The sequence below is a fragment of the Phocoena sinus genome, chromosome 19 (assembly GCF_008692025.1).
Source record: "Phocoena sinus isolate mPhoSin1 chromosome 19, mPhoSin1.pri, whole genome shotgun sequence".
In the NCBI taxonomy this organism is placed as follows: Eukaryota; Metazoa; Chordata; class Mammalia; order Artiodactyla; family Phocoenidae; genus Phocoena; species Phocoena sinus.
In genome coordinates, this window is record NC_045781.1 from 54,965,036 (window position 1) to 54,991,954 (window position 26,919).

The 26,919-nt window shown below is 48.4% G+C and overlaps 1 protein-coding gene across 4 annotated transcripts in view; it reads left to right on the forward strand.

Annotated features, from left to right (window-relative positions):
• ATP2C2 (ATPase secretory pathway Ca2+ transporting 2) overlaps positions 1-26,919 on the forward strand; it is a 77,432-nt gene that overhangs the window by 20,673 nt on the left and 29,840 nt on the right. For all 4 annotated transcript variants that reach the window (XM_032612270.1, XM_032612273.1, XM_032612272.1 and 1 more), the window contains exons 2-7: positions 9,452-9,562; positions 10,987-11,103; positions 18,010-18,099; positions 18,526-18,561; positions 18,666-18,727; positions 22,583-22,691. In XM_032612270.1, coding sequence (XP_032468161.1) covers positions 9,452-9,562; positions 10,987-11,103; positions 18,010-18,099; positions 18,526-18,561; positions 18,666-18,727; positions 22,583-22,691 — 525 coding nt within the window. The remainder of the gene's footprint in view (positions 1-9,451; positions 9,563-10,986; positions 11,104-18,009; positions 18,100-18,525; positions 18,562-18,665; positions 18,728-22,582; positions 22,692-26,919) is intronic.

Genomic DNA, 26,919 nt, shown 5'->3' on the forward strand with positions numbered 1-26,919 from the left:
TCGGACAAACTGGGAGTTCCTGAGAAATGGTGGAAACTCCTGCTAATCGTGACCCACAAAGGCAGAGGGAGTGGATTCCTTTGATCCTTTTTTTTTTTTCCTTGTTGTGGATTTTGTGTGTGTGTGGTAAAATGTACATAACATTCACCATCTTAACTGTTTTTAAGTGCATGGTTCAGTGGCATTAAGTACATTCACGTGGTCCTCCAATCATCACCACCGTCCGTCTCCAGAACTTTTTCAACTTCTCCCACTGAAACTCTGTCCCCATTAAACACTAACTCCCGGGACTTCCCTGGAGGTCCAGTGGTTAGGACTTGGTGCTTTCACCGCCGTGGCCCAGATTCAATCCCTGGTCGGGGAACTGAGATCCCGCAAGCTCAGCGACGTGGCCAAAAACAAAACAAAACAAACAAACAAAAAACCCGCTACTTCCTCCCCAGCTGCTGGTAACCACCGTTCTACCTCCTGTCTCTGAATTTCTCTATCGTGGGTACCACACATAAGTGGTATCATCACAGTATTTGTCCTTTTGTAACTGGCGTATTTCACTTAGCATAATGTCCTCAAGCTTCATCCATGATGTGGTAGGTGTCAGAATTCCCTTCCTTTTTCAGGTTGAATAATATTCCATTGTGTGGCTAGACCACACTTTGCTTACCCATTTATCTCTTGATGGATCTTTTTTTTTTCTGAAACATTTATATTAACATATTTCCATACAAATAACCCAAAGAAAGTTTAGTATTCGTTTTTTTGGTTTTTTTTAAATTTTATTTCATTTAATTTTTTATACAGCAGGTTTTATTAGTCATCCATTTTAGATATATCAGTGTATACATGTCAATCCCAATCGCCCAATTCATCCCACCACCACCACCACCACCACCCGCCCGCCGCTTCCCCCCTTGGTGTCCATTCCTTTGTTCTCTAGATCTGTGTCTCAATTTCTGCCCTACAAACTGGTTCATCTGTACCATTTTTCTAGATTTCACATACATGCATTAATATACGATATTTGTTTTTCTCTTTCTGACTTACTTCACTCTGTATGACAGTCTCTAGATCCATCCACGTCTCAACAAATGACCCAATTTCGTTCCTTTTTATAGCTGAGTAATATTCCATTGTATATATGTACCACAACTTCTTTATCCATTCGTCTGTCAATGGGCATTTAGGTTGCTTCCATGTCCTGGCTATTGTAAATAGTGCTGCAATGAACATTGGAGTGCATGTGTCTTTTTAAATTACTGTTTTCTCTGGGTATACGCCCAGTAGTGGGATTGCTGGATCATATGGTGATTCTATTTTTAGTTTTTTAAGGAACCTCCATACTGTTCTCCATAGTGGCTGTATCAGTTTACATTCCCACCAGCAGTGCAAGAGGGTTCCCTTTTCTCCACACCCTCTCCAGCATTTGTTGTTTGTAGACTTTCTTTTTTTTTTGCGGTGCGCAGGCCTCTCACTGCTGTGGCCTCTCCCGTTGCGGAGCACAGTCTCCGGACGCGCAGGCTCAGCGGCCACGGCTCAGGGGCCCAGCCGCTCCGCGGCATGTGGGATCTTCCCGGACCGGGGCACGAACCCGTGTCCCCTGCATCGGTAGGCGGACTCTCAACCACTGCGCCACCAGAGAAACCCCATTTTGAGTTTATTTTTGTGTACGGTGTTAGGGAGTGTTCTAATTTCATTCTTTCACATGTAGCTGTCCAGTTTTCCCAGCACCACTTATTGAAGAGAGTGTCTTTTCTCCATTGTGTATCCTTGCCTCCTTTGTCATAGATTAGTGGACCATAGGTGCGTGGGTTTACCTCTGGGCTTTCTATCCTGTTCCATTGATCTATGTTTCTGTTTTTGTGCCAGTACCATATTGTCTGGATTACTGTAGCTCTGTAGTATAGTCTGAAGTCAGGGAGTCTTGATTCCTCCAGCTCCGTTTTTTTCCCTTAAGACTGCTTTGGCTCTTCGGGGTCTTTTGTGTCTCCATACAGATTTTAAGATTTTTTGTTCTAGTTCTGTAAAAAATGCCATGAGTAATTTGATAGGGATTGCATTGAACCTGTAGATTGCTTTGGGTAGTATAGTCATTTTCACAATATTGATTCTTCCAATCCAAGAACATGGTATATCTCTCCATCTGTTGGTATCATCTTTAATTTCTTTCATCAGTGTCTTATAGTTTTCTGCAAACAGGGCTTTTGTCTCCCTAGGTAGGTTTATTCCTAGGTATTTTATTCTTTTTGTTGCAGTGGTACATGGGAGTGTTTCCTTAATTTCTCTTTCAGATTTTTCATCATTAGTGTATAGGAATGCAAGAGATTTCTGTGCATTATTTTTGTATCCTGCAACTTTACCAAATTCATTGATTAGCTCTGGTAGTTTTCTGGTGGCATCTTTAGGATTCTCTATTTATAGTATCATGTCATCTGCAAAGAGTGACAGTTTTACTTCTTTTCCAATTTGTATTCCTTTTATTTCTTTTTCTTCTCTGATTGCCGTGGCTAGGACTTCCAAAACAATGTTGCATAATAGTGGTGAGAGTGGACATCCTTGTCGTGTTCCTGATCTAAGAGGAAATGGTTTCAGGTTTTCACCATTGAGAGTAATGTTTGCTGTGGGTTTGTCATATATGGCCTTTATTATGTTGAGATAGGTTCCCTCTATGCCCACTTTCTGGAGAGTTTTTATCATATATGGGTGTTGAATTTTGTCAAAAGCTTTTTCTGCATCTATTGAGATGATCATATGGTTTTTCTTCTTCGGTTTGTTAATATGTTTTATCACATTGATTGATTTGCGTATATTGAAGAATCCCTGCATCTCTGGGATAAACCCCACTTGATCATGGTGTATGATCCTTTTAATGTGTTGTTGGATTCTGTTTGCTAGTGTTTTGTTGAGGATTTTGGCATCTATATTCATCAGTGATATTGGTCTGCAATTTTCTTTTTTTGTAGTATCTTTGTCTGGTTTTGGTATCAGGGTGATGGTGGCCTCATAGAATGAGTTTGGGAGTGTTCCTTCCTCCGCAATTTTTTGGAAGAGTTTGAGATGGAAAGGTGTTCGCTCTTCTCTAAATGTTTGATAGAATTCGCCTGTGAAGCCATCTGGTCCTAGAGTTTTGTTTGTTGGAATTTTTTTTTTTTTTTTTTTTTTTGTGGTACGTGGGCCTCTCACTGTTGTGGCCTCTCCTGCTGCGGAGCACAGGCTCCGGACGTGCAGGCCTAGTGGCCATGGCTCACGGGCCCAGCCACTCCGCGGCATGTGGGATCCTCCCGGACCGGGGCACGAACCCGCATCCCCTGCATCGGCAGGCGGACTCAACCACTGCACCACCAGGGAAAACCCTGTTGGAAGATTTTTAATCACCATTTCAATTTCATTACTTGTGATTGGTCTGTTCATATTTTCTCTTTCTTCCTGGTTCAGTCTTGGAAGGTTATACCTTTCTAAGAAATTTGTCCATTTCATCCAGGTTGTCCATTTTATTGGCATAGAGGTGCTTGCAGTAGTCTCTTAGGATGCTTTGTATTTCTGCGGTGTCTGTTGTAACTCCTCCTTTTTCATTTCTAATTTTATTGCTTTGAGTCCTCTCCCTCTTTTTCTTGATGAGTCTGGCTAATGGTTTATCAATTTTGTTTATCTTCTCAAAGAATCAGCTTTTAATTTCATTGATCTGTGCTATTGTTTTCTTTGTTTCTATTTCATTTATTTCTGCTCTGATCTTATGATTTCTTTCCTTCTAGTAACTTTGGGTTTTGTTTGTTCTTCTTTCTCTAGTTCCTTTAGGTGTAAGGTTAGATTGTTTATTTGAGATGTTTGTTGTTTCTTGAGGTAGGCTTGTATTGCTATAAACTTCCCGCTTAGAACTGCTTTTGCTGCATCCCATAGGTGTTGGATCGTCGTGTTTTCATTGTCATTTGTCTCTAGGTATTTTCTGATTTCCTCTTTGATTTCTTCAGTGATCTCTTGGTTATTTAGTAACGTATTGTTTAGCCTCCATGTGTTTGTGTTTTTTACATTTTTTTCCCTGTGATTCATTTCTAATCTCATAACGTTGTGGTCAGAAAAGATGCTTGATATGATTTCAGTTTTCTTAAATTTACTGAGGCTTGATTTGTGACCCAAGATGTGACCTATCCTGGAGAATGTTCCATGGGCACTTGAGAAGAAAGTGTAATCTGCTGTTTTTGGATGGAATGTCCCATAAATATCAATTAAATCTGTCTGGCCTATTGTGTCATTTAAAGCTTGTGTTTCCTTATTTATTTTCATTTTGGATGATCTGTCCATTGGTGTAAGTGAGGTGTTAAAGTCCCCCACTATTATTGTGTTACTATCAATTTCCTCTTTTATAGCTGTTAGCAGTTGCCTTATGTATTGAGGTGCTCCTATGTTGGGTGCATATATATATTTATAATTGTTATACCTTCTTCCTGGATTGATCCCTTGATCATTATGTAGTTCCTTCCTTGTCTCTTGTAACATTCTTTATTTTAAAGTCTATCTTATCTGATATGAGTATAGCTACTCCAGCTTTTGATTTCCATTTGCATGGAATATCTTTTTCCATCCCCTCACTTTCAGTCTGTATGTGTCCCTAGGTCTGAAGTGGGTCTCCTTTAGACAGCATATAGATGGGTCTTGTTTTTGCATCCATTCAGCAAGCCTGTGTCTTTTGGTTGGAGCATTTAATCCATTCACGTTTAAGGTAATTATCGATATGTATGTTCCTATGACCATCTTCTTAGTTGTTTTGGGTTTGTTTTTGTAGGTCCCTTTCTTCTGTTGTGTCTCCCACTTAGAGAAGTTCCTTTAGCATTTGTTGTAGAGCTGGTTTGCTGGTGCTGAATTCTCTTAGCTTTTGCTTGTCTCTAAAGCTTTTGGATTTCTCCATCGAATCTGAATGAGATCCTTGCCGGGTAGAGTAATCTTGGTTGTAGGTTCTTCCCTTTCATCGCTTTAAGTATATCATGCCCCTCCCTTCTGGCTTGTAGAGTTTCTGCTGAGAAATCAGCTGTTAACCTTATGGGAGTTCCTTTGTATGTTATTTGTCATTTTTCCCTTGCTGCTTTCAGGTAATTTTTCTTTGTCTTTAATTTTTGCCAGTTTGATTACTATGTGTCTCGGCGTGTTTCTCCTTGGGTTTATCCTGTGTGGGACTCGCTGCGCTTCCTGGACTTGGGTGGCTATTTCCTTTCCCATGTTAGGGAAGTTTTCGACTATAATCTCTTCAAATATTTTCTCTGGTCCTTTCTCTCTCTCTTCTCCTTCTGGGACCCCTATAATGCGAATGTTGTTGCATGTAATGTTGTCCCAGAGGTCTCTTAGGCTGTCTTCCTTTCTTTTCCTTCTTTTTTCTTTGTTCTGCAGCAGTGAATTCCACCATTCTGTCTTTCAGGTCACTTATCCATTCTTCTGCCTCAGTTATTCTGCTATTGATTCCTTCTAGTGTATTTTTCATTTCAGTTATCGTATTGTTCGTCTCTGTTTGTTGGTTCTTTAATTCTTCTAGGTCTTTGTTAAACATCTCTTGCAACTCCTCGATCTTTGCCTGCATTCTTTTTCCGAGGTCCTGGATCATCTTCACTATCATTATTCTGAATTCTTTTTCTGGAATGTTGCCTGTCTCCACTTCATTTAGTTGTTTTTCTGGGGTTTTATCTTGTTCCTTCATCTGGTACAAAGTCCTCTGCCTTTTCATCTTGTCTCTCTTTCTGTGAATGTGGTTTTTTTCTCCACAGGCTGCAGGATTGTAGTTCTTGCTTCTGCTGTCTGCCCTCTGGTGAATGAGGCTATCTAAGAGGCTTTTGTAAGTTTCCTGATCTCTTTTTTTTAAAATTGAAATATAGAGTAATTATTTGAGCCTAGCATCAAATGCAAATCAAAGATTTTTAAAAAATAGAATTCACAATTTTTCTGCCTGTACTTTCAGTGTTGATTAAAAACACACAGATTTGGGACTTCCCTGGTGGCGCAGTGGTTAAGAATCCGCCTGCCACTGCGGGGGACATGGATTCAAGCCCTGGTCCGGGAAGATCCCACATGCCACAGAGCAACTAAGCCCGTGCGCCACAACTACTGAGCCTGCGCTCTAGAGCCCATGAGCCACAACTACTGAGCCCACGTGCCACAACTGCTGAGCCTGCGCATACCACAACTGCTGAAGCCCGTGCTCTGCAACAAGGGAAGCCACCTCAATGAGAAGCCCGCGCACCGCAACGAAGAGTAGCCCCCGCTCTCTGCAAGTTGGCAGCGCCCGCACACAACAAGGAAGTCCCAGCCCAGCCAAAGATAAAATAAATTAAAAAAAAATAATAAAAGCACACAGATTCAAAAAATGAATAAAAATTTTAAAATAAAACAAAACCACACAGATTTAAATATTTATGTATCTTCCAGAGCCACTTGTAGAAGCCTCGGCCTCTGAGAGAACATCAGGGAATATCATCTCCAAAGAGGCAAAGTCCCAGAGAGAAGCTCCTCCAGTGCTGGGGTTACCACACCTCCTAAATCCCTCTGGTTCTTTAGGCTGCTGGTCGTTTGTGAAATATTTACTGAATGCACCTGCCACGTGCAAGGCACAGTTACGGAGTTGGGTTTTCTTAAATCTTCAGAACTACCTGGGACAGATGATCCTCCCTGGTTACAGGGCTGGTCAGTGACAGAGAGGGATTTGAACCCAGGTCTGTGTGATTCCAACCTCCGTGCCCCTTCTGTCGCTCTGTGCGTCTTCCTGCTCTTGAGTTGTCTGAACGTGGCTGAGCCACCCGAGTGATGTCACCGTTATTGTCATTCCAACCAAGTGTCGGAGGCCTGGTTCCTGAGACAGGTACCAGGCCAGCATTTGCTCGGCATTCGTGGTGAGTCTGGACTGTGTCAAGCCCTGTACAGGCACACACTTGCTTGATTCCAAAAAAGCGGGACGAGGTAGCTAGCCATCATCATCCCCATTTTGCAGATGAGGAAATTATGATCAGAGAGGTCAACACTTGCCCGAGGTGACATGCTGGCCAGCGGAGCTGGACTGTCTCCTGGGCAGTGCTGACAATGAGGGTGAAATGAGGCTTGTGGCCGAGAGTGCGTAGCCAGTCGTCCACACCGTGGCGCTAAGTGCACGTGCCCTTGGCTCGGTGTCCTGCGCTCTGACTGGCAAACGCTCGCGGAGCAGCCCCTGGGTACCAGGCCCTGGTCCCGCCTTCTGGAGGGGCTGCGTCATGAGCAGATGGAGGCATCTGAGTGATAATCACTTGCTGGTCATGTTGCAAATGAAAGTTGTGTAAGTGCCGTCAGGGAGACCTCCAGGGTGCCGAGAGGGTAGAGCAGGGTAACCCAGCTGGTCTGGGAAGACATCAGGCCAGGAACACCACCTATTTCTTTCTTCAAAAAAATGTTTTTATTTAATATTTATTATTTATTAAATATTTATTGTTTAAAATGTTTATTTATTTGGCTGTGCTGGGTCTTAGTTGAGGCACACGGGATCTTCGTTGCCGTGTGCGGGATCTTTTAGTTGCAGTATGTGTGCTCTTAGTTGCAGCACGCGGGATCTAGTTCCCTGGCCAGGGATCGAACCTGGGCCCCCTGCATTGGGAGCGTGGAGTCTTAACCACTGGACCGCCAGGGAAGTCCCCCATCATCTATTTCTAAAGCAGGTCTTCTCGCCCTCAGCTGTATGGACGTTTCTTTTCCAGGTCATTCCTTGTAGGATGCGTGGCAGCACATGTGACCTCTACCCACTAGATGCCAGTAGCACCCCTGACCCCCATCATGACAACCAAACATGTCTCCAGACCCTGGCAAAGTCCCCCCGGAGGCAAAACTGCCCTTGGTCGAGAACCCTGGATTTAAAGTTTGGTTTGGCAGTCGGGAAAGTGTGCCATCTTCTGCAGGGGCACTGGAGCAGTCCACTCCTGGGGGACACAGGACTCCTCCAGTGGGCAGTGGATGTTTTAGCTAGTATGCTGCTGCCCCACCCAAGGCCAGGAGAGCATGGAGGGTGGATGTGAGGTGGGGTCTGCTGCAGCCATATTGGAGACAGTTGGGTACTGCCCTGTAACTGGAGTCTATCCAGATGTTTCCAGCATGATGTGTGTGTGAGAGAGACAGACAGACAGACAGAAAGAGACAGAGAGACAGAGAGCAGAAGGTAGAGGAGGGGGCTAGATTTATACCTTCAGGGTCGCTTGAGATGCTGCATAAAAAGTGAGTTGGGTGTGGTCATGCCAGACAGAAATGGTCAGCTGGAGAACACCAGGCAGGCAGGTCCTGTAACCCCAGGACTGTGTCCATCTGCAGTGTGATCTAGGATTGAGCACTTGATTAGGTACGACTGAACCAGGTCTTGAGAGCAGAAAAAACATCCTGTCTCGGCTGTGCTGTGCATTCCTCTGGGAAGTGACTCTTGCACAGTGAAGAAAGTAAGCTTGACTTAAGAAGAGAGAGTCTGTCGAGTGATCTGTGTAATAATCATTGGTTGCTTCCTGGTCCCTGGCAGGGTGAGAAGCACCCCCCCCCCCGGAAGTGGGTGTGGTTAGCAATGCATTTCTAAGCAAACAAGGCGTTTGGGAGATGGGGGCGGGGGGTGGGGGATGGCAAGAAGTAACAGAGGAATTTACCGTCTCTGTTCCAGCTGAAGGAAGAGGTTAGCCAATGCCTCTCCCCTTCCTCCTTCCCAGTGCCAGACTACCTGGTGGAAAAGGAAAAGATGGTTATCATGTTCTAGGGGTCAGAATACTAGGAATAATTTTGCAAAAATACTCAGCGTTTTCCTAATTATGAGGTCTCCTCTGTGTTACTGTGTCCTCCCACACCCTTCAGGCGTTTCAGGTGGCTTCTTCCCAGACCTGCTAGACACCCATACCTTGGCGGGGTTCCCCCCTTTTCTTAGGTTATTGCAGACAACTCCTAGAACAGGCTGTGATATCACCAGTCACCATCAGGGGGCACTCTCTGTAGTATGGGGCCAACTTAACTGAGAATCCCAGACGTTCAAGGTCCAGGGTTCTCAGCCTGTGAATTGTTGCCTTGTTCCGTCCGCTTTGTGAGTTCCGGTGCTTGCATCTGTAATAGCCAACAACTGGAAACAATCCAGCAGCAGTAGAACAGATAAATAAATGGTGCTATAGTCATTTGGCGGTATATTACACAGCCATGAAAATTAGCGAACCATCACTACACACGTCAGGCGTGAATCTCACTAATAACCTTGTGTCAAAAGCATATGTGTCGCATGTTACCATTTACACAGAGTTCAAACCCCAGCAAGACAAATCTCCTGGGGGCTGGTAATGTCTGTTTCTTGATTTGGAGGCTGGTTATATGGGTCAGTTTGTGAAAATTCGAGCTGTACAGTTAAGATCTGCACACTTTCTCTTTGTCTGTTATACTGTAAAAAGACGTATCAGTACAAAACCTGTGTGCCTAATAGCAACCCTGCTTTGTTTCACAGATTGATGGACAAAATGAGTTGAAAGCCATCGAGAAAGAGAAGACGGTGGTCGCTCTGCCCGCCAAGGAAGCAAGCAAATGCCACAGAGAGGATCTGGCCAAAGCCTTTTATGTAAGAATTGAATTTGTGTCTGATGCCAGGTGCGGTAGGGTTTTTAGATTAAGAAGAAAGCAATACAGAGTCCCGAAAGGGGCTTTAGAATTCTGTGCTATAGTACATTTTTATCATCGCTGCTAGAAAATACTATCGCTGTCGAACCATTCTGATTTCCACCAGGAATGGCAGCCCCGTTAATGGCAGTGGCGCTGATCATCCAGGCCCTTCCTAGCAGCCAGGATCCTCCCAGCTCTCTGTGTACCTGTTGGTGGAAGACAGAGGATGTCTCAGGGGACCCACACGGTTCCACAGCAGCACAGCCAGAGTTGAGTCCAGGTGTTCTGACATCAAAGCTCAAACTCTTCACCATGTGCTGTGCACACCCTTCATCTTTTCTAATCCATGGTGTTTCCAGTGACCGAAAACAGATCTCAGCAGTTTCTCCAGCGAATTTGAATTCCTGGCCAGTACAAGACAAAACCCAAACCAAAAAACCATTTCCGTTCCATGAGGCTGCCCTCTGAGGCTGAAGGACTTTGCTTGCTTTATGTTTTTAATTATCTTTACTTAGATAACTGAGCACACATGGTGTGTGTGTGTGTGTGTGTGTGTGTGTGTGTGTGTGTGTGTGTGTGTGTCCTCACCACATTTTGCTTATCCATTCGTGCATTGGTGGACACTGGGTTGCTTCCACCTCTGGCTCTTGTATGTTATGCTGCTATGAACATGGGTGGACAAATATCTCTCTGAGATGGGCTTCCAGTTCTCTGGGTATACACACCCAGAAATGGAATTGCTGGATTATATGATGGTTCTATTTTTAATTTTTTTTTTTTTTTGTTTTGCGGTACGCGGGCCTCTCACTGTTGTGGCCTCTCCCGTTGCGGAGCACAGGCTCCGGACGTACAGGCTCCGGACGTGCAGGCTCAGCGGCCATGGCTCATGGGCCCAACCGCTCTGTGGCATGTGGGATCTTCCCGGACCGGGGCACGAACCCGCGTCCCCTGCATCGGCAGGCGGACTCTCAACCACTGCGCCACCAGGGAAGCCCTGTTTTTAATTTTTTGAGGTACTTCCACAACGTTTCCTACGGCAGCTGCACCATTTTACATTCCCAGGCTCGCCCATTTTTCTAAAGATGAAACGTAAGTGTTCCTGCATCTCCAGGTGTCCATACTACAGTTGCACTCCTTGAAATGTAGGCCCAAGGCTGTCTTTTCTGCAGTATCTGGAGGGCAGAGTGCGGCCTAACTGACAAAGAATTGGACTCTGGGTTTCCTCCTCTCTCTGCCCCTCTTTGCTCGGTGTCTTTGAACTGGTGCCCCCTCCTCTGTGGACAGCCCATTTTCCTTGATCATCATGGAAGCAGCTGCCTTCCAGAGTGGGAATCCTGTCACTTGGGCTCCTTCATCCTTACCGGCCCATCCTTCTCCCTCCAGGTGGATCTACAGAACGGGCTGTCAGAGTTCTCGGTGACACAGCGCCGGCTGGTCCATGGCTGGAATGAGTTTGTCGCTGGTAACACAGAACCCGTGTGGAAGAAATATCTCGACCAGGTAGGACTGTAGGTGTCGTTCCGTGAATGAACTCGTGTAAGCCTTGGCGGGTAGGGGTGGGGGACGGACATTCATTGTTTAAGTATGGATTGAGGGTGTCCGTGGACAAGTCCCAGGGTGTGGAGCAATTGTACTGCAAAGTTAAACAAGGCTCTCCCCATTCAGGCTGCTCTTAGCCGGCAGGAGGGATCACTAACTACCCCAGCAGCCATGGCCATGAATAGTAGTTGTTCCGTTCGTGGAGGGTTTACCATGTACCGGGCACATGCTGACTGAGTGAGTAAGCTAGCATCAACTTCATCTTCTTCCTAATCCCCACTTCGAGATGAGAAGGGTGAAGTACAGAGAAGTTGAAATAGTTCCCGAGGCTGTGTAGGGTTGCCAGATTTAGCCAATAAAGTTACAGGATGCCCTGTTAACATTTGAATTTCACATACATGAAAAAACTGTTCTTTTTTTAATCTATGTCCCAGATGTTGCATGGAACCTACTTATACTTAAAAAAAAAAAAAAAAAAAAAAAAAAGTTCCTTGTTTATCTGAAATTCACATTTAACTGGGTGACCTGTAGTTTATCTGGCAGCCAGGGCCCAGAGTCACGCGGTAGTTAGTGGCACTGCTGGGAAGTGAAGCCAGGCATCTGGTTCCAGAGCCCCAGCCCCCTTAACCTCTGCCATGGGTTCTGCATGCGTGGTGCATGAGTCACATGCCTGGAAGCCATTGGGAAGGGGGGAAAAAATGGAAATAGACACGGCTGCAAATTCCCGTCTAGAAATCAACCCCCCACCACCACCCCCCCAGTACCAGCTCTGAAAGCTCCACTTAACAGGCAGAACTTCCCATGAAGCCATGGGAACGTGAAGCCATGCCTCAGTGTCCCCTCTGGCCTTTTGCACCCTCTCCCAGCCCTGACACCTCCCTCTCAGCCTAACTCAGGGCTGCCCGGCTTCAGCTGCCTTCCCCTGGCTCACATTTAGGGCTTTCTCGATTGGTCAGTTCAGGGACCAATCACAGCCCCTCCTTGCAGCATCCTCACCTTCCTTTCTCCTCCAGTCCCCGCCGCGCTCATCGGTTGGTTCTCAGTGCCCTAGGGATGTCATTCATTGACGCATTTTGGCCCCAAAATAGGCTTCTAGGTATGCAGGTGGTTCTGGGCAACCCAGAAACTTCCTGGAATCCCAGTGTTGGGAAGAGGCAGCAGAGGCTCCTGGAAGGTGAAGTTCAGGGAAGGGGGCAGACATGCAGGCTGTGAGGGACATTCTCCCTTCTGGAGCGGGGCCTTGGTCAGTTCTGCCCTGGCTGCCCCTTCCACTAGGACCTGCTCACCTGGCCTCTACCTCACGCCAAGGGCTGTCCTCCAGCCAGGACCTTTCCAGGAATGCAATCTCTTCAGTTTCTAAGAGCAGGAAACGTGCTTATTCTTATTAACCTCATCAGTTCAGGAATCCATCTCAGGGAATCCTCGCGGGATTGGAAGGAAGCTCCCAATGGCCATGTTTACCCGCCCTTGATGGGCACAGGAAGTCCGTGTGCTCTCACTTACTAATTCTTTTTGTTCATTGAGCATCTGCTACATGCCAGATGCTGTGATTCCCCTGTCTGTCCCCTGCAGCGACAGGGAACTCAACCACTTCACGGGGCAGCCCTGCTTCTCTGTCTCAGGAGACTCACCATTAGGAATTCTACCTTAGCGTGACCCAAGTTCCCTGTCCTGGAGTCATGAAGCAAAGGTAGATGAGAGTCAGCGGGGTTCAGATCCCGCTTCAGCCTCGTGACTGTTAATCCTCCTTGAGCCTCAATTGTCCCCATCTAGAAAATAGGCCTAATAAGTACCTCCTGTTCTGAGTTTTACAAAAGAAGAGGGCTAGCCCGTATTAAGTGCCCAGTAAAGCTTGCCTCACGTCCCAGTGTCTGCCAGTTAGCCCTCGTTTGATTTGAGCGTAGCTGTTAAGAGCACAGCTTTTGGAGTTGCCTGATCTCATTCAATCCTTGGCAATTCAGTTTCTTTCAGAGCCTCAGGTTGGTCATTTATCAAGCAGGACTACTTACCAGTACCTGTGTCATGGGGTTGGGAGGAGCCTACGAAACATGCAGGTAAAGCACTGAGCACAGGGCGTGGCCTGGACGAGGTGCTCAGGAAATGCTGGTTGTTGCGGTTGTTACTATTCATTGTGATGAACGTCTCCCGTGTACCACCATTTCACCGCACAGTAAGGTTTCAACAGACCGCTTTCTGCCTGTCCCCCTTTACTTGTGGGCTTAGAAGGGGCCCCAAGAGCCAGAAGAGTCTGGTTATCTGTGGCCAGGGCAGCCCTAGTGGCACGTGGTGGGATCTTCCCACTGGATCTGACACTTGTGTGCCGTGTCTCACGGTGACTCACCTGTCTTGCGTGGGAGAGGGCAGGTGATGGTCTCCTGGAGGGGAAGGAGGGAGGGAGGCCGATGGTATCAGTGTCAGTCTGGAGGGTTGCTCAGGTCCAGCCTCAGGGGGAGGGGGTGAGGTTATGGGCTTGGAATTAGAGTTCAGGGTGAGGCCAGCACCTGGTCCCAGCTCTCAGAGCATCCTGGCCGGGACTCTGAGTCTTCACTGGGTACAGCCTGCAGGGAGGGAGGGAGCTGCCAGCCAGGGCCGGGAGAGGTGAGGGCAGTGATCCAGGCGGCGGCACAGCAGTGACCTGGCCAGGAGGACGCGCCGCTGGGGCAGTGCAGACCCACTGCTGATCCGCACCGTGCTGGGTGACCGGGGTCAGGAGCTCCAACCCCACCAAGCCTCCCATTCCCCCACCTAACGATGGGCGTTGGTTGTTTGTTCATTCATTCTAGATAAACGCCTTTTGTGCTCCTGGCCAGGTCGAGGCACTGTGCACAGAGCAGTGGCCTAAACCAAGTTTCTGGTTTCAGGGAAACAGACACTCGGTGAGTGATACAGCTGCCAGTGGGCGTGGCCTGAGGAGATGAGTCAAGACAGGAGTGAGGACGTGCCAGTGGGGAGCCGGGTGGTTAGCAGAGGCATCTGACTGGTGTCTGGAGGGGGCGATGTCTGAGCAGAGACCCAGTGAAGTGAGGCGAGGAGCCGTGGTAGGGTCTGGATGAAGGATGCTGCAGGAGGGGGACGTGCAAAGGCCCTGAGGAGAGGCCTGGTGCATGTGGGGTAACCCGGCCTCAGAAGGTGGCCTGGAGAAGGCAGGTGCATGACAGGTGTTCAGGGCGTGTTTGTGCCCCCTCCCCCCTCACTTCTGTCCAACCGGGTGGGAAGTCTGTGATGGGCTCGGGTTTGAAATAAAATCTTATCCTTAACTCCACTGAACTGAGGGGTTCTCCTTCCCTGTGCAAGGTTGAATAGCATCCCCTCAAAATTCACATCTACCTGGAACCTCAGAAGATGGTCTTTTTTGGAAATAAGGTCTCTGCAGATGTGGTTGGTGAGGGTGAGGTCATACTGGGTTAGGGTGGGCCCCTATCCAGTGACTGGTGTCCTTAGAAGAGACTCAGACACACACAGAGGGGAGAAGGCCCTGTGACAGCAGAGGTGGAGTGATGTGTCTACAAGCCAAGGAGTGCCGGCAATACCAGGAACTGGAATAGTCAGGAAAGGTTCCTCCCCTAGGAGACCCTGGGGCCTCCAGAGAGAGCACGGCCCTGCCGACACCTTGATTCTGGACTTCCGGCCTCCAGAACTGTGAGAGAATAAGTGTCTTGTTTTAAGCCCCCAGGTTGTCATTTATCACCACATCCCCAGGACACCAATATACTGTTAGCTGGCTTGCCCTTGTATCTGGCCCTTCATCCTCCCTGGACTTCCAAGGAAAGGGTGTGTCCCTCTCTGGGGTGGTGCTGTTTGGCCGTGGCTGTGAGCTCTGCTGGGCAGCTGTGAGTCTAGCCCAAGGACTCTCGGCAGCCCCTTCCCTCTGCAAACTGCCCGCAATCCCCTTACCCCCATCTCCGGTGCTTCCAGGTGCTCTCAGGACCAAAACTGGAACTTCTCTGACCAAAACCTTTTATTAGGGAAAATTTCAAAAATATACATTAGGAGGGAGAATAAGATAATAAACCCCATGTATCCACCATCTAGCTTTACTAATTGTCAACCTGTTTTGCCCCATTTTTTATCCCCCTTTTTTCTCCTCAGCATTTTAAAGCAAATTCTAGATACTGAATCATTTTACCATCTGTACTTTGGTGTGTTTCTCTGCCCTGGAAGACATTGTTCTTTCTCTGTCTCTTATTTATAGTTATTCATTCATTCATTCATTCATTCATTTATTTTTGGCTGCCCTGTGCGGCACGCAGGACCCTAGTTCCCCGACCAGGGATTGAACCCATGCCCCCTGCAGTGGAAGCTCAGAGTCCCAACCACTGGACCGCCAGGGAAGACTGTCTTTTTTGTTGTTGTTTTTTTAAACCATAACAACAATACTATTATCCCACTAAGACCATGAGCGCTTCTTTCACATCATTCAGTGCCTGGTTCAGAGCTGGTTTTCCCCATGTGCCTCAAAGGCACCTCTTCACAGTTGATTTGTTAGTGCCCTTTAAATGTAATCCCTTTTCCTAATCTGTGGACTCATGCCCATGGAATGGCTTATAAGATCCGTAAAATGGATGGATAGTTTGTTTACATGTTGAAGACATTACTCTTGGGAAGAAGCCTGTAGCTAATTGAATAAGATCCATCTCAGAAACTTTGATGCAGGTTTCAAGTTTTTGTGGGAAGCTCTTTCGCGGGTCTCCTGGGGTTGACTCCCACCAGTGTGTCTCAGACCGGAGCACTGGCGCTCCCAGGCAAGCTGGCTTTGAGGTGTGGTTCTCTCTGAAGGTGTGATGACCCCCCCCTACCACAGCCCAGCCCAGCCCTGGCAAGGATCGATGGGAAAGGTTCCCTGAGGGCCAGCTATTGGATCAAGAGCCCTGACAAGAGGCACCGTTTTCTGGAGCTCAGGCAGCCACGATTCCTCCCTTTGACCAGTGTTTATCCAGTGCCTTTTGTAATCAGTCTTGGTCCTTCTGGCTCCCGTGTACTGAGCACCTACTGTGTGCCACCCACTGGGCAGGTCATACCCTCCTTATGCCCTTTAGTCCGCCCATCAGCCAAGAGAGACTGGAGAAGTCAGAGGCTCGCTCGAGGTCTGTCAGTGAGCTCATGGTGGAGACAGTTGGAATTCTATCAGATTCCTGAGCTCTTGCCTGCCTCCCCATGTGCTCAGATCCCCTTCTGGGTCCTGGAGGGATGGGGGACCCCAGGATGAGTATGGCCTGTGTGCTTAGGAAGATTACATTCTAGCAGAGAATAGAGACAAATAATTTGATACAGTCGCAGAAAAATTGTAGCTAAGAAGGTGAAATACATTCGAGTTGCCCAGTCTTGAGGATTCACAATAGATGCAGTGGCTAACACCGGGTGGCCTGTGAGCTGACCGCAAAGTGCCCTGTCCCTCATTCAGAGGAGTTAAAGCACAGCAGTTCTGGGGTGAGAGGCAGTAAATCCCTTCATGTACCACACTGGCACGATGCTGATGTGCTTCTTTCCGTCAGCAGTACGAATCACACATCTGCTCACATTTCCCTTTTTGCCTTTGCTGCTGGGAAGCTCAGAGCCAAAGGTACAGCCCCAATTTAAACAACCATGATTTGCTTATTGATATTTTGACTCCCACCCTGATCCTGATCTTTGGTCTACTCTCTCCGATCCTGTTTTTACATGTTTGTGTTTATGCTTCCTTTCACTTGGCTGTAACCATTGAAATGTATGTGTGAAATGAGACAGATATAGTAGTCCCCCCTTACCTGTGGAGGGTACATGCCAAGACCCCAAAGGATGCCTGAAACAGTTGATAGTACCAAACCCTATATATACTATGTTTTTTCCTGTACACACATATCTATGATACAGTTAATTAATAAATTAGGCACAGTAAGAGGTTAACGGCAGTAATAATAAAATAGAACCATTATGACAATATACTATAATCAAAGCCGTGTGAATTAATCTCTCTGTCTCTCTCTCAAAATATCTCATTGTACTGTACTCACCTTTCTGTTTCTTGTGATGATGTGAGACGGTACAATGCCTACGTGAAGAGCTGAAGTGACGGGAGTGACACAGGCATTGTGACATAGAAGGAAGCTTATCTGCTTCATGTCATCCTGGATCATTGAGCCACGAGGGTGTCAGTGGTTGGATGCCAGGAGCAGGGGATGTGTTTGGTTGGGGATCCCAGGCAGGATGGAATGGGATAGCACAGACTTCATTATGCTACACAGAATGGCACAGAATTTTAAACTTACGAATTATTTATTTCTGGAATTTTCCACTTAATAGCTTTGGACCACAGTTGACCGCAGGTCACTGAGACTGTGGAAAGCAAAACCACTGATAAGAGAAGACCACTGTACATAAAATCATAAAGTAAAACTCCTTTGGGAAGTTTCTGGAACACGTTTTTCTCAGGCGGGACATCTCTGGAGCTCCCAGAGGCAGTTACAAGAGTGGGTCGTTGTGATTGGGACACACAGGATTGCAGGACTGGTGTGGTGAGAGGGGACCCCTTGGCCATGCTGGGCCAGGGCTGGCATCCCACCAGAGGGGAAGATTCTGACCTGGAGCATCGTGGAGATGTGGCAAAGCAAGACCAAGAACTCAAAGACAGGGCCGGGGCTGGCGTCTTGACAGGGACAGTGTCAGGATGACCCCGGGAAGTCGATGTCAGTGAAACTGCAGTGGTGGGTCTTCAGGTGGTGGAGAACCACCGGGTGGCGGTGGTCCTCGTCTCCTAGCCCGCGGATCACTGTAGGGTTGGCCTGGAAGCGGGCTGTGAGTGAAGAGCTGACGCTGCTACACGGGAGAAAGCCCAGTCTCTGATCTCTGTGAGCCTAGAAAAGATCCCCCTGCCCTGTGTTCATTTTTCAGTTTAAGAACCCCCTGATCCTACTGCTTCTGGCCTCTGCCTTGGTGAGTGTCCTCACGAAGGAGTACGAGGATGCCATCAGCATCGCCATGGTGAGTGTACCCCGTGGGGGGCAGTGCCCCGATCCCAGACCCGGCTGCCAAGGGGCTTGCTGAGTCTGTGCTTGTCTTTGTTATGCAAGGAAAAAAGAGGCTGGGTCCGCATCTTCTGATGTGGACTGATGTTTATTAGCTGCTGTTGAGATATAAACGATTACCTCTGCACTAGATGATCCTGTGTTGTACGTGTATCTATGCTGAAAAATCTAGAAGGATAACCCCCAGATGTGAACCTCTAGGTGGCGGAATTGGAGGTGCTTTTCTGGCTCGTCTGTTTTCTAAATTTCTGCAGTGTTCTTATGTTGCAAGAAGAAAGGAAATAATATTTTGCAGGACGATGCCCCCTCCTTGCCTCCCCTGGGCTTGTTCGCCTGCTCCTTGGGCAGCTGGGTGTTAACGTCCCTCCCGTTTGCCCCCTAGGCCGTGCTAATGGTGGTCACCGTCGCCTTCATCCAGGTGTGTAATGTGTGTCCTGAAGTCCTGGGCGGGGTCACCTGGGCTGATGGGAGCTCTGTGGAAGCCTCCCTCTTAAACACCACGTTTCACGTGCTTCCTACCAGGAGTACAGGTCAGAGAAATCTCTGGAAGAGCTGACCAAGCTGGTGCCTCCCGAATGTAACTGGTAAGTCAGAGACCCCCCTGGGACTTTTTGGTTCATCAGAGGAGCCGGTGGGCTGGTGAGTTTGACAAAAAGTTTGGCAATATTTATATCCTTTGTAATGTGATACGGGAGAAGCGTGTCTCACTGGGGGTTAGGAAACCTGGTCTCTCTGCCCCGCCAGCCGATTGCTACATGTCCTTGGGTGTGTCGTTCAACCTCTCTGGGCCTCCACTCTGTCACTGGTGTCTAATCAGGGTGCCCAGCCTGGGGGCCACGGGTGACGGGAGTGGCTTTGGGGAGAGGGTGGCCCACAAAACCTGTGATGAAGTGTGCAAAAATGTGTGCATTTTTCCTAGGGAGGCATTCGGAATTTTCACTGGATTCTCAAAGGGGGGCTCGGAAGAGGCTGAGAGGCGGGGCTTGAAGGAGCTGAGGCATCAGAACTCTGGCTGAAGGGGGTGGACAACTCAGTAATGAACTCCAGTCATTTGCTCAGCTGCCCGCCAGCCTCTTTCCTGCCCGGACATTCCTGCTTTGCCATTTGGTTATCACACAGCCCTCCCCAGAGACATTTAAAAAGGAAAAAAGAAAGACGAAAATGTCCCCCCATTCCTCCTGGGCCTGTCTGCTTAGCGCAGTGCTGTGCCATAGGACTTTCTGGAATGTTCTATCATGTGTGCTGCCTGGGACGGCATCACTAGTCCCATACGGCTACTGAGGACTTCACCCGAGGAACTGAAGTCTTCACTTTATTTAACTTGAATTCAAATAGCCTCACAGGCTAGTGGTTGCAGTCTCGGACAGCTCAGCGTAGAGGATGTTCAGGGGCTGCCGCCATGGGTAAAGGGAGCCGCAGAGGCAGAAGGGAGAAGGTTTGTTTTTGTTTTTTAATTTATTTATTTATTTTTGGCTGCTTTGGGTCTTCGTTGCTGCGCACGGGCTTTCTCTAGTTGCGGCGAGCGGGGGCTGCTCTTCATTGCGGTGTGCAGGCTTCTCACTGCGGTGGCTTCTCTTGTTGCAGAGAGCGGGCTCTAGGCGCGCGGGCTCAGTAGTTGTGGTGCGCGGGCTCAGTAGTTGTGGCTTGTGGGATCTAGAGAGCAGTCTCAGTAGTTGTGGCGCACAGGCTTAGTTGCTCCGTGGCATGTGGGATCTTCCCAGACCAGGGCTCGAACCCATGTTCCCTGCATTGGCAGGCAGGTTCTTAACCACTACGCCACCATGGAAGCCCCGGGAGAATGTTTTAGGCTTGATTTTTTTTGTCCATTTAATTTTTTGGTGTATCAGTAATGCCTATGTTATTTTCCCTGTAAAAATGAAACTCTTTCAGAAAAGGCCCAGGTCTTCTCCCTTACCCCTGCTAGCGTCAGTTGAGGTTCTTTTAAAGTCACGTGTCTTTCCCAACTAGACATTGTTGCTCAAAAGGAAGTAACTGAAAGTATCTCGTGATCTGAGGTACTTTGGAAGGATTTAAACATACAGTAACTCTCTATTACCTGAAGGATAATTTGGGGGAAAGAACCTTAACGTGTATTTGGCAAAATGGAGCATAGCGCTGGGGGATAGAAAAATCTAGTGAGACAGAGTTCCACCTCTCATGGAAACAGCAAGCAAAGAGTATGTGTGTGCGTGTGTGTGCGTGTGTGTGTGTGTGTGTGTGTGAGAGAGAGAGAACAGGCAGAGAATGAGTAGCAAAATAGAGACCAGAAAAGCACGATGTGAAAGCATGAGAGAGGATGAGTCAATTCTAGAAGGTTCATCGGGGGGCAGTAAAAACGTCTGGGCCTAATGATTGGATGAACAAGGCTGTCAGAAATCCAGACGTGTGATGTGTGACGTAATCCTATAAGCAGACAGAAGCATCTATGATTTAAATGGCTTGATGAGCTGATCTTAAGTTTAAATATCAAGTCTTGGCCTTTTGGGTGAATAGTATGCATTATTGATGTCCCTGGAAGTCACTTCTGAAAGATATTTTTATTTTCAAGAGCAGCGGAGGCGGACAGGCTGGTAGGGTTGAAAGAGCACTGAAGTGACACAGCTTCACTCCCCGAGTCCCTGAGACCCGTGTCACAAATCGGGAACAGCATCTGCCCTGCAGACACTTCCTGCATTACCTCCATCCTTTATGCATTCACTAAATACTTACTAAGCACCTACTGTGTGCAGGGAGATATTGTCCCAAGCGAAGCGATGGGAAGGCCCTGGGCTTTGGGGCACTCACATTTCTAACAGGGGAGCCAGATGATGAAGTGAAGGATGAGATGATTTTGGAATGTGGCAGGTGCATTAAAGCCAAAAAGACCCCCTGAAACCCAAAGCTGCACAAAAATTAGAAGGAAGAGAACCTCACGGAGATGCGGTAGTGACGAGGGGAGGTGTGGGAACTACCTTAAATAACTGGCTGGCAGCCCACCCTGATCTGACATTTAAGGAGGAGCTGACCTTTAGGTTGAGGACTGAGAAACAGCAGGAGCCAGCCATGGGAAGAGCTGAGGGAAGAGCAGATGTATATCTGATAGGTAGTCTTGGATACAAAACCCAGAAAATTCAGCTGTGCAAACCACAAGGAAATTGTGTTGTCTTATGGTAAGGGGTCTGAGGTGGGGGGGGATGGTGGGGTTAGTTAATTCAAGATGGCACCAAGGACCTGGTGCCTTTTATTTCTTTACTCTGCCATCCTCAGCTTGTTAGCTTTGTTCTTCGGCCGGCTTCCCTCATGATCCCAAAATGGCTGCCACAGCTCCGGGCATCACAGCCAGGTATAAAAAGGTCCAACAGAAGAAGAGACCATCTGTGTGTGTGTGTGTGTGTGTGTGTGTGTGTGTGTGTGTGTGTGTGTGTATGTACAGAGTGAAAAAAACTTTCTCTCAAGCCCCCAGGAAATATCCACTCCTGTCTCTTAGGCCAGTGCTGTAGATCATGCCTGTCCCTATGCCGGTCATGGCAGGCGCTGGGATCACCCTGATGGTCTCAGCCACTCAGGACCCACCCGCTAGAGCACTGCGCTGTGGGGAGAAGGGCAGTACGTGAATAAGATTGAATTCTGTTAACAGGGAAGAGGGGAATGTCTGCTCCAGCATTCAAGGTCAGCAAAGACCTTGAGACTAGAAGGAGTTGGGTGCATTCGGGGGCGGGGTGACAGGAGGCAGGGCCTCTGGGTTTGACTCCAAGGTCACTGGAGAGGGTTGGAGTAGGAGGAAGTTGTGATCCGATTTTGTGCTTTAAGAGCTCTCTGGTTGCCACATACAGGATGAATTGAAGGAGGTCGGAGGTGGGGTGGGCACAGGTCCATCTGGGAGGCTCCTGCCATGTCGGGCAAGGGGCAGTGTGTGGTGGGATTCCAGTGGGAGCCCATGCACAGAAGCACGTCCGTGTCTAACGGCAGACGGCAGATGGTCGTGAGGAACGGTCCAGGCCCTGTGGGAGGGGGTGTCCCCAGCTTCTCGAGCACTTAAGATGCTCCTCCCAGCTTTGGCAAGCCTCTGCCATCCCTGAGGTCCCGAGCCGGGCTCTGCACACCAGACTGCTGTGTCCTCTGAGGACAGAAGTGCCGCTAGCTGCCAGCTTCATTAAGGAATCGCTTCCCTAGACCAGCAGAAGCGTCTGGAGGCCGTGTGGCCCAGCCTTGTTTCCAGGCAGAGTGAACAGTAGTCACCCCACTTTTCAAATGAGGCTCAGGGTCTCCTAGAAGCCATACACTTTCCCAAAAGTCTTTTAGGATAGGTGAATTTAAAAAATAATAAAACCGTAAAGGCACAAGGGTTTGTCCATAAGGGAAAGAGAAAGTGTGTTTCTGTGATCTTTGCTCGTTTATCAAAGTGCCTAAAAATGAGATGTCAACATGGGTGCTTTTGCTTTTTCCCATTTCAAACACAGCATAAGAGAAGGAAAGCTCCAGCATCTTCTTGCTCGAGACCTGGTGCCTGGAGACATCGTGTCTCTCTCTATCGGAGACCGGATCCCTGCAGACATCCGTCTCACAGAGGTGAGGGGCCCCAGACCCTGGTCCAGGGGCCATGCAGACACTTAGCTTCTCAGAGGCAGGAGTTCTCTCTGTCTCGTGCACTGCACAGACACAGGCATGTGTGTACACAAACAGGAAGTTAGCAAGCGAGCTAATTTTAAGCATAAACCTCCTCCAATGGCATTTCACAAATTATTTCTTCTCATTTAAGTATAAGCCTAACAGTTGTGGTTATGTGATTTTTCTAGTTTACAGCAAACTGCAGTGGAAATTAAACCAGGGTGGGGCTGAGGAATGAGGAAAAAGTTGCTTCTAGAAACGGCCACACTGATGTCAGAGAGAAACGCTATCTGACTGCTTAATCTCGAGGATGTGGGAACAACCGGTACGGCCATAAACAGTAGCGCAAGCTTTTACAAGAGCGCAGGTGGGGACATCGGGTGTGGGGCAAGCTCTATCCCCAACCTTTGTGAGTCTCAGGGTGTCACAGCTTCACAGAACATTTCCTGAGGCTCTCTGAGATAAATTTGATTCTCAAGGAAAGGTTAAATCAAGTTCAGAGGGATCCGTTGATGGGAGTAATCTATTTTATGATCCCTGGAATACTTAAGAATATCAGCCTGATTTATTTATTTAAGGAGGACGTGTTCTCAGGATCCATAGCAGGCTGTTTGAAGGGTGGCCTGGAGTGGGGGGATGGAGAGAGGCAAAGAGGCTGGGAGCTAACCCCTGGGAGCTGTGTTTACAGCATCCTGAGACAGTCTTTGAAGTAGAGGCAGAGGCCAGAGGGCACCCAGACTTTCAAGCCCCTCTGCCCCTGGCTTTCAGATCTCCAAGCAGGGCAGGTGGGTCCCATTAGAGGAACCATCGTCCAGTGGCCAAGCCCCACGTGCGGGAAGGCTGGGGAAGCCAATGTGACGTTGTCCATGCCTCCCCTAGGGGTGGGCTCTGCCCCACAATGTGAGGGAGCCCCCAGGTACGGGGTGGGGAGTCCACATGCCGATAGGGAGGATACACATATACTACAGGCTCTCCAGAGAGGCAGTGTTGCCGAGTGGTTAGTGCCCTGGGCCTGGGCATTAGCCGGATCCTGTCATTCATAAGCTGTGTGACCTGGAGCAAGTTGCTTACCTTCTCTTTGCCTCGGTTTCCTCATCTATCCAAGCGGTTAATGTTTATTCCCGCCTCGTGGGGTTCTCCTGAAGCTGAAACGCTAAGACCTGCTGCCTGCCCGTGCAGCACCTGATGGGGGGACAGAGTCACAAATACCCGCAATTGATTTTACCGTCGATCAGTACCAGCTCTACAACAGTTCTTTGAAACAGTTTTTTAAACCCCAAATGACTCCTTTCCTACTTCAGCGGGTTTTCTTCCTGCCCCGCTTCTGTCAAATTAAATAGGGCCTGGTCATTGCCACCATGAGGACTCTTTCAAGTCTGCCAGCCGCCAACACTCTACAGATTTCCTTTTTTGTCCTTTTGCAACTCCACTGAACAATCAATAGCTTTGTTTACTCACAGTGGAATAGTCTCCGCTATTAAGCTCTTAATTAGTTCCAATTAACCACATTAAGCTATTAATTGGTTCCCTTGCATCTTTCAGCCTCCAGAGGCCGCCCGCATTCCTGGGCTTGTGGCCTCAAATTGCTCCAACCGCTGCTTCTGTCTTTGTACTTCCTTCTCTCAGACACTTCTCTGATCCTCCTCTTAAAAGGACCCTTGTGATGACATTTAGGCCCCATCAGGATCATCCAGGGTAATCTCCGCATCGCAAGGGCCTTAATTCAGTCACATCTGCAAAGGCTGTTTTGCCATTAAGGTAACACTTTCACGTGTTCCAAGGATTAGGACTTGGGTGTCTTTGGGGGATCGGATGGTCGGGGGCTATTACTCAGCCCAGCACACTCAAAGCCCTCCTCTAAGCCTCTCTGCCCCCCCTCCCTGCCTCAGGGCACCCCTCCCCATGTCCTCATCACTCATTCAGTTAACAAATATTTCTTGAGCACCTACTATGTGCCAGGAACTGTGCTGGGTGCTGAGGAGACAGTGGAGAAAACAGACGAGATCTCTGTGCTCATGGGTTTATTGCCCAGAGTAACACACAAACCACATCTACTCATGACAGGTAATGGTTGCTGCAGGGGCTTGAGGGAAAAGCCCCGGGAACTCTGGGTTTCCCAAACAGGACAGACTTGCCTGGCCCAACGCAGTCACAGAGGGCTTCCTGGAGGCAGTGGCTTTTGAGCCGTCCTGGAATGGACGTGAATCAGCTGTTCTAGGCAGAGGAGGCCCAAGCTGTATGCCCAGCCCTGACTTAGAAGCCAGGTGCATTGATGCTTTCAACTGCCTGCAGTGTGTCTTCACTCAGGAGGGTCATTTCTGCCGCCAGGAGCCACTTTCCACCAGCATGACTTACAGCCTTTCTCATTCCTGAGGTCTCAACTCACTGTCCCCTTCTCACTGGCCTCCCCTGACCCCTCTCCTGAGGCATCACCCCCGCCCCCCCCCCCCCCGCCCTGCGTACCTGCTGCTCTTTCCAATGTCTGTTTGCTTTTATGTTTATTGCCAGTCCCTCCACAAAGGCAGGGGGGTTTGTCTGTCTCGGCCCTGCTGGATTCCCAGGGCCCAGAAGAATGCCTGTCCCCTCGCAGGAGATGGATGGACAGATGGACAGATTGCCCACCTGCATTCCAGTACACCCAAACCCACGCCCACCTCCGCACCTGCGTCCCCTTCCCTTCCCAGCCCCGCGTCCCATTCTTCCTGCTTCTCTGGCCGTCTGCCTTCAGAGAGGCACCTTTGTCTCATCTCTCTCTTCCTTTCCGCTTTTTAAGAAAAACAGACTTTATTTTTTAGAGCCATTTTAGATTTACAGAAAAGTTGAGAATAGTTGAGAGGACTCCCATAGATCCCCCACCCTTTCCTGTAATGTCAGCATCATAAATTAGTAGGGTACCTTTGTTCCAATTAATGAACCAATCGAGGCACGTTATTATTAACTAAGGTCCATACTTTTACCCGATTGCCTTAGTTTTTCCCTAATGCCCCTTCGTTGTTGTTGTTCCAGGGTCCCATGTTACATTTAATCACCATGTCTCTTTAGGCTCCTCTGGGCTGTGACAGTTGCTCAGACTTGCCTTGTTTTTCGTGACCTTGATGGTTTTGAGGAGGGCTGGTCAGGTATTTTGTAGAATGTGCCTCAATCGGGACTTGTCTGATTAGACTTTTTTTTTTTTTTTTGCGGTACGCGGGCCTCACTGCTGTGGCCTCTCCCGTTGCGGAGCACAGGCTCCAGACGCGCAGGCCCAGCGGCCGTGGCTCACGGGCCCAGCGGCTCCGCGGCACGTGGGATCCTCCCAGACCGGGGCACGAACCCGTATCCCCTGCATCGGCAGGCGGACTCTCAACCACTGCGCCATCAGAGAAGCCCTGATTAGACTTTTTTCATGCTTCGACTTGGGTTTGGGGGAAGAAGACCCTGGAGATACAGGGGCCTTCTCTTCACGTCCCATCAAGGGCGCCACCGCGACCCGTCACTGCTGATGCTGACTTTGATCAGCTGGCTGAGGTCTCTTTCCTCACGTTTTAACGTGTTGCCAATTAATGGGGTTCTTTCTGTGAAAGATCCTCATGCTTGGGCAACCGCTGCTGTCACTCCAGCTGGAACCTCCCCCCATCTTATCCATCCAGCATCCCCTCATAGTGTCCTCTCCCCAGGCTCTGTGTTCATGGGCCTCCTACTGCCCTGGAAGCTGCAGTGGCCCCCATGTCACATGAATCGAGACTAAACTCCGCCCTCTGACTCTTCACAGCCTGGCCTGCCCCACTGCCCCATCTCTAAGTCTGCTGAGAGAACAGAAGCCTGAGATAAGAAAATGCACTAGAATTCATCTCTGGCACAACCTAGGCTTTGGGACCCTGGGCAGGTTTCTTAAGCTCTCAGAGCCTCAGTTTTCTCATCTGTAAAGTGGAGATCAGAGCAGCATCTTTTCCATGGGATAACTGTGAATGTTTCATGAGAAAATACAAGCACTCAGCAAACGTTTATTAACATTAGCATACCATCAACAGCAGTATTTCTTCTCTGAATTTCTCTTGTACTCTAACTTAGCACCATCCTATTTAGCACTTAATCACCCTCTGTTTGTATCAAGAACTTGATTTCCAAATTTCTTGGAATAGAGTCTGACTTAAAATTCTTTGGGTGTATAATAGGCATCCACTAAAGTCTTGTTGAGTTGACCAGTTGG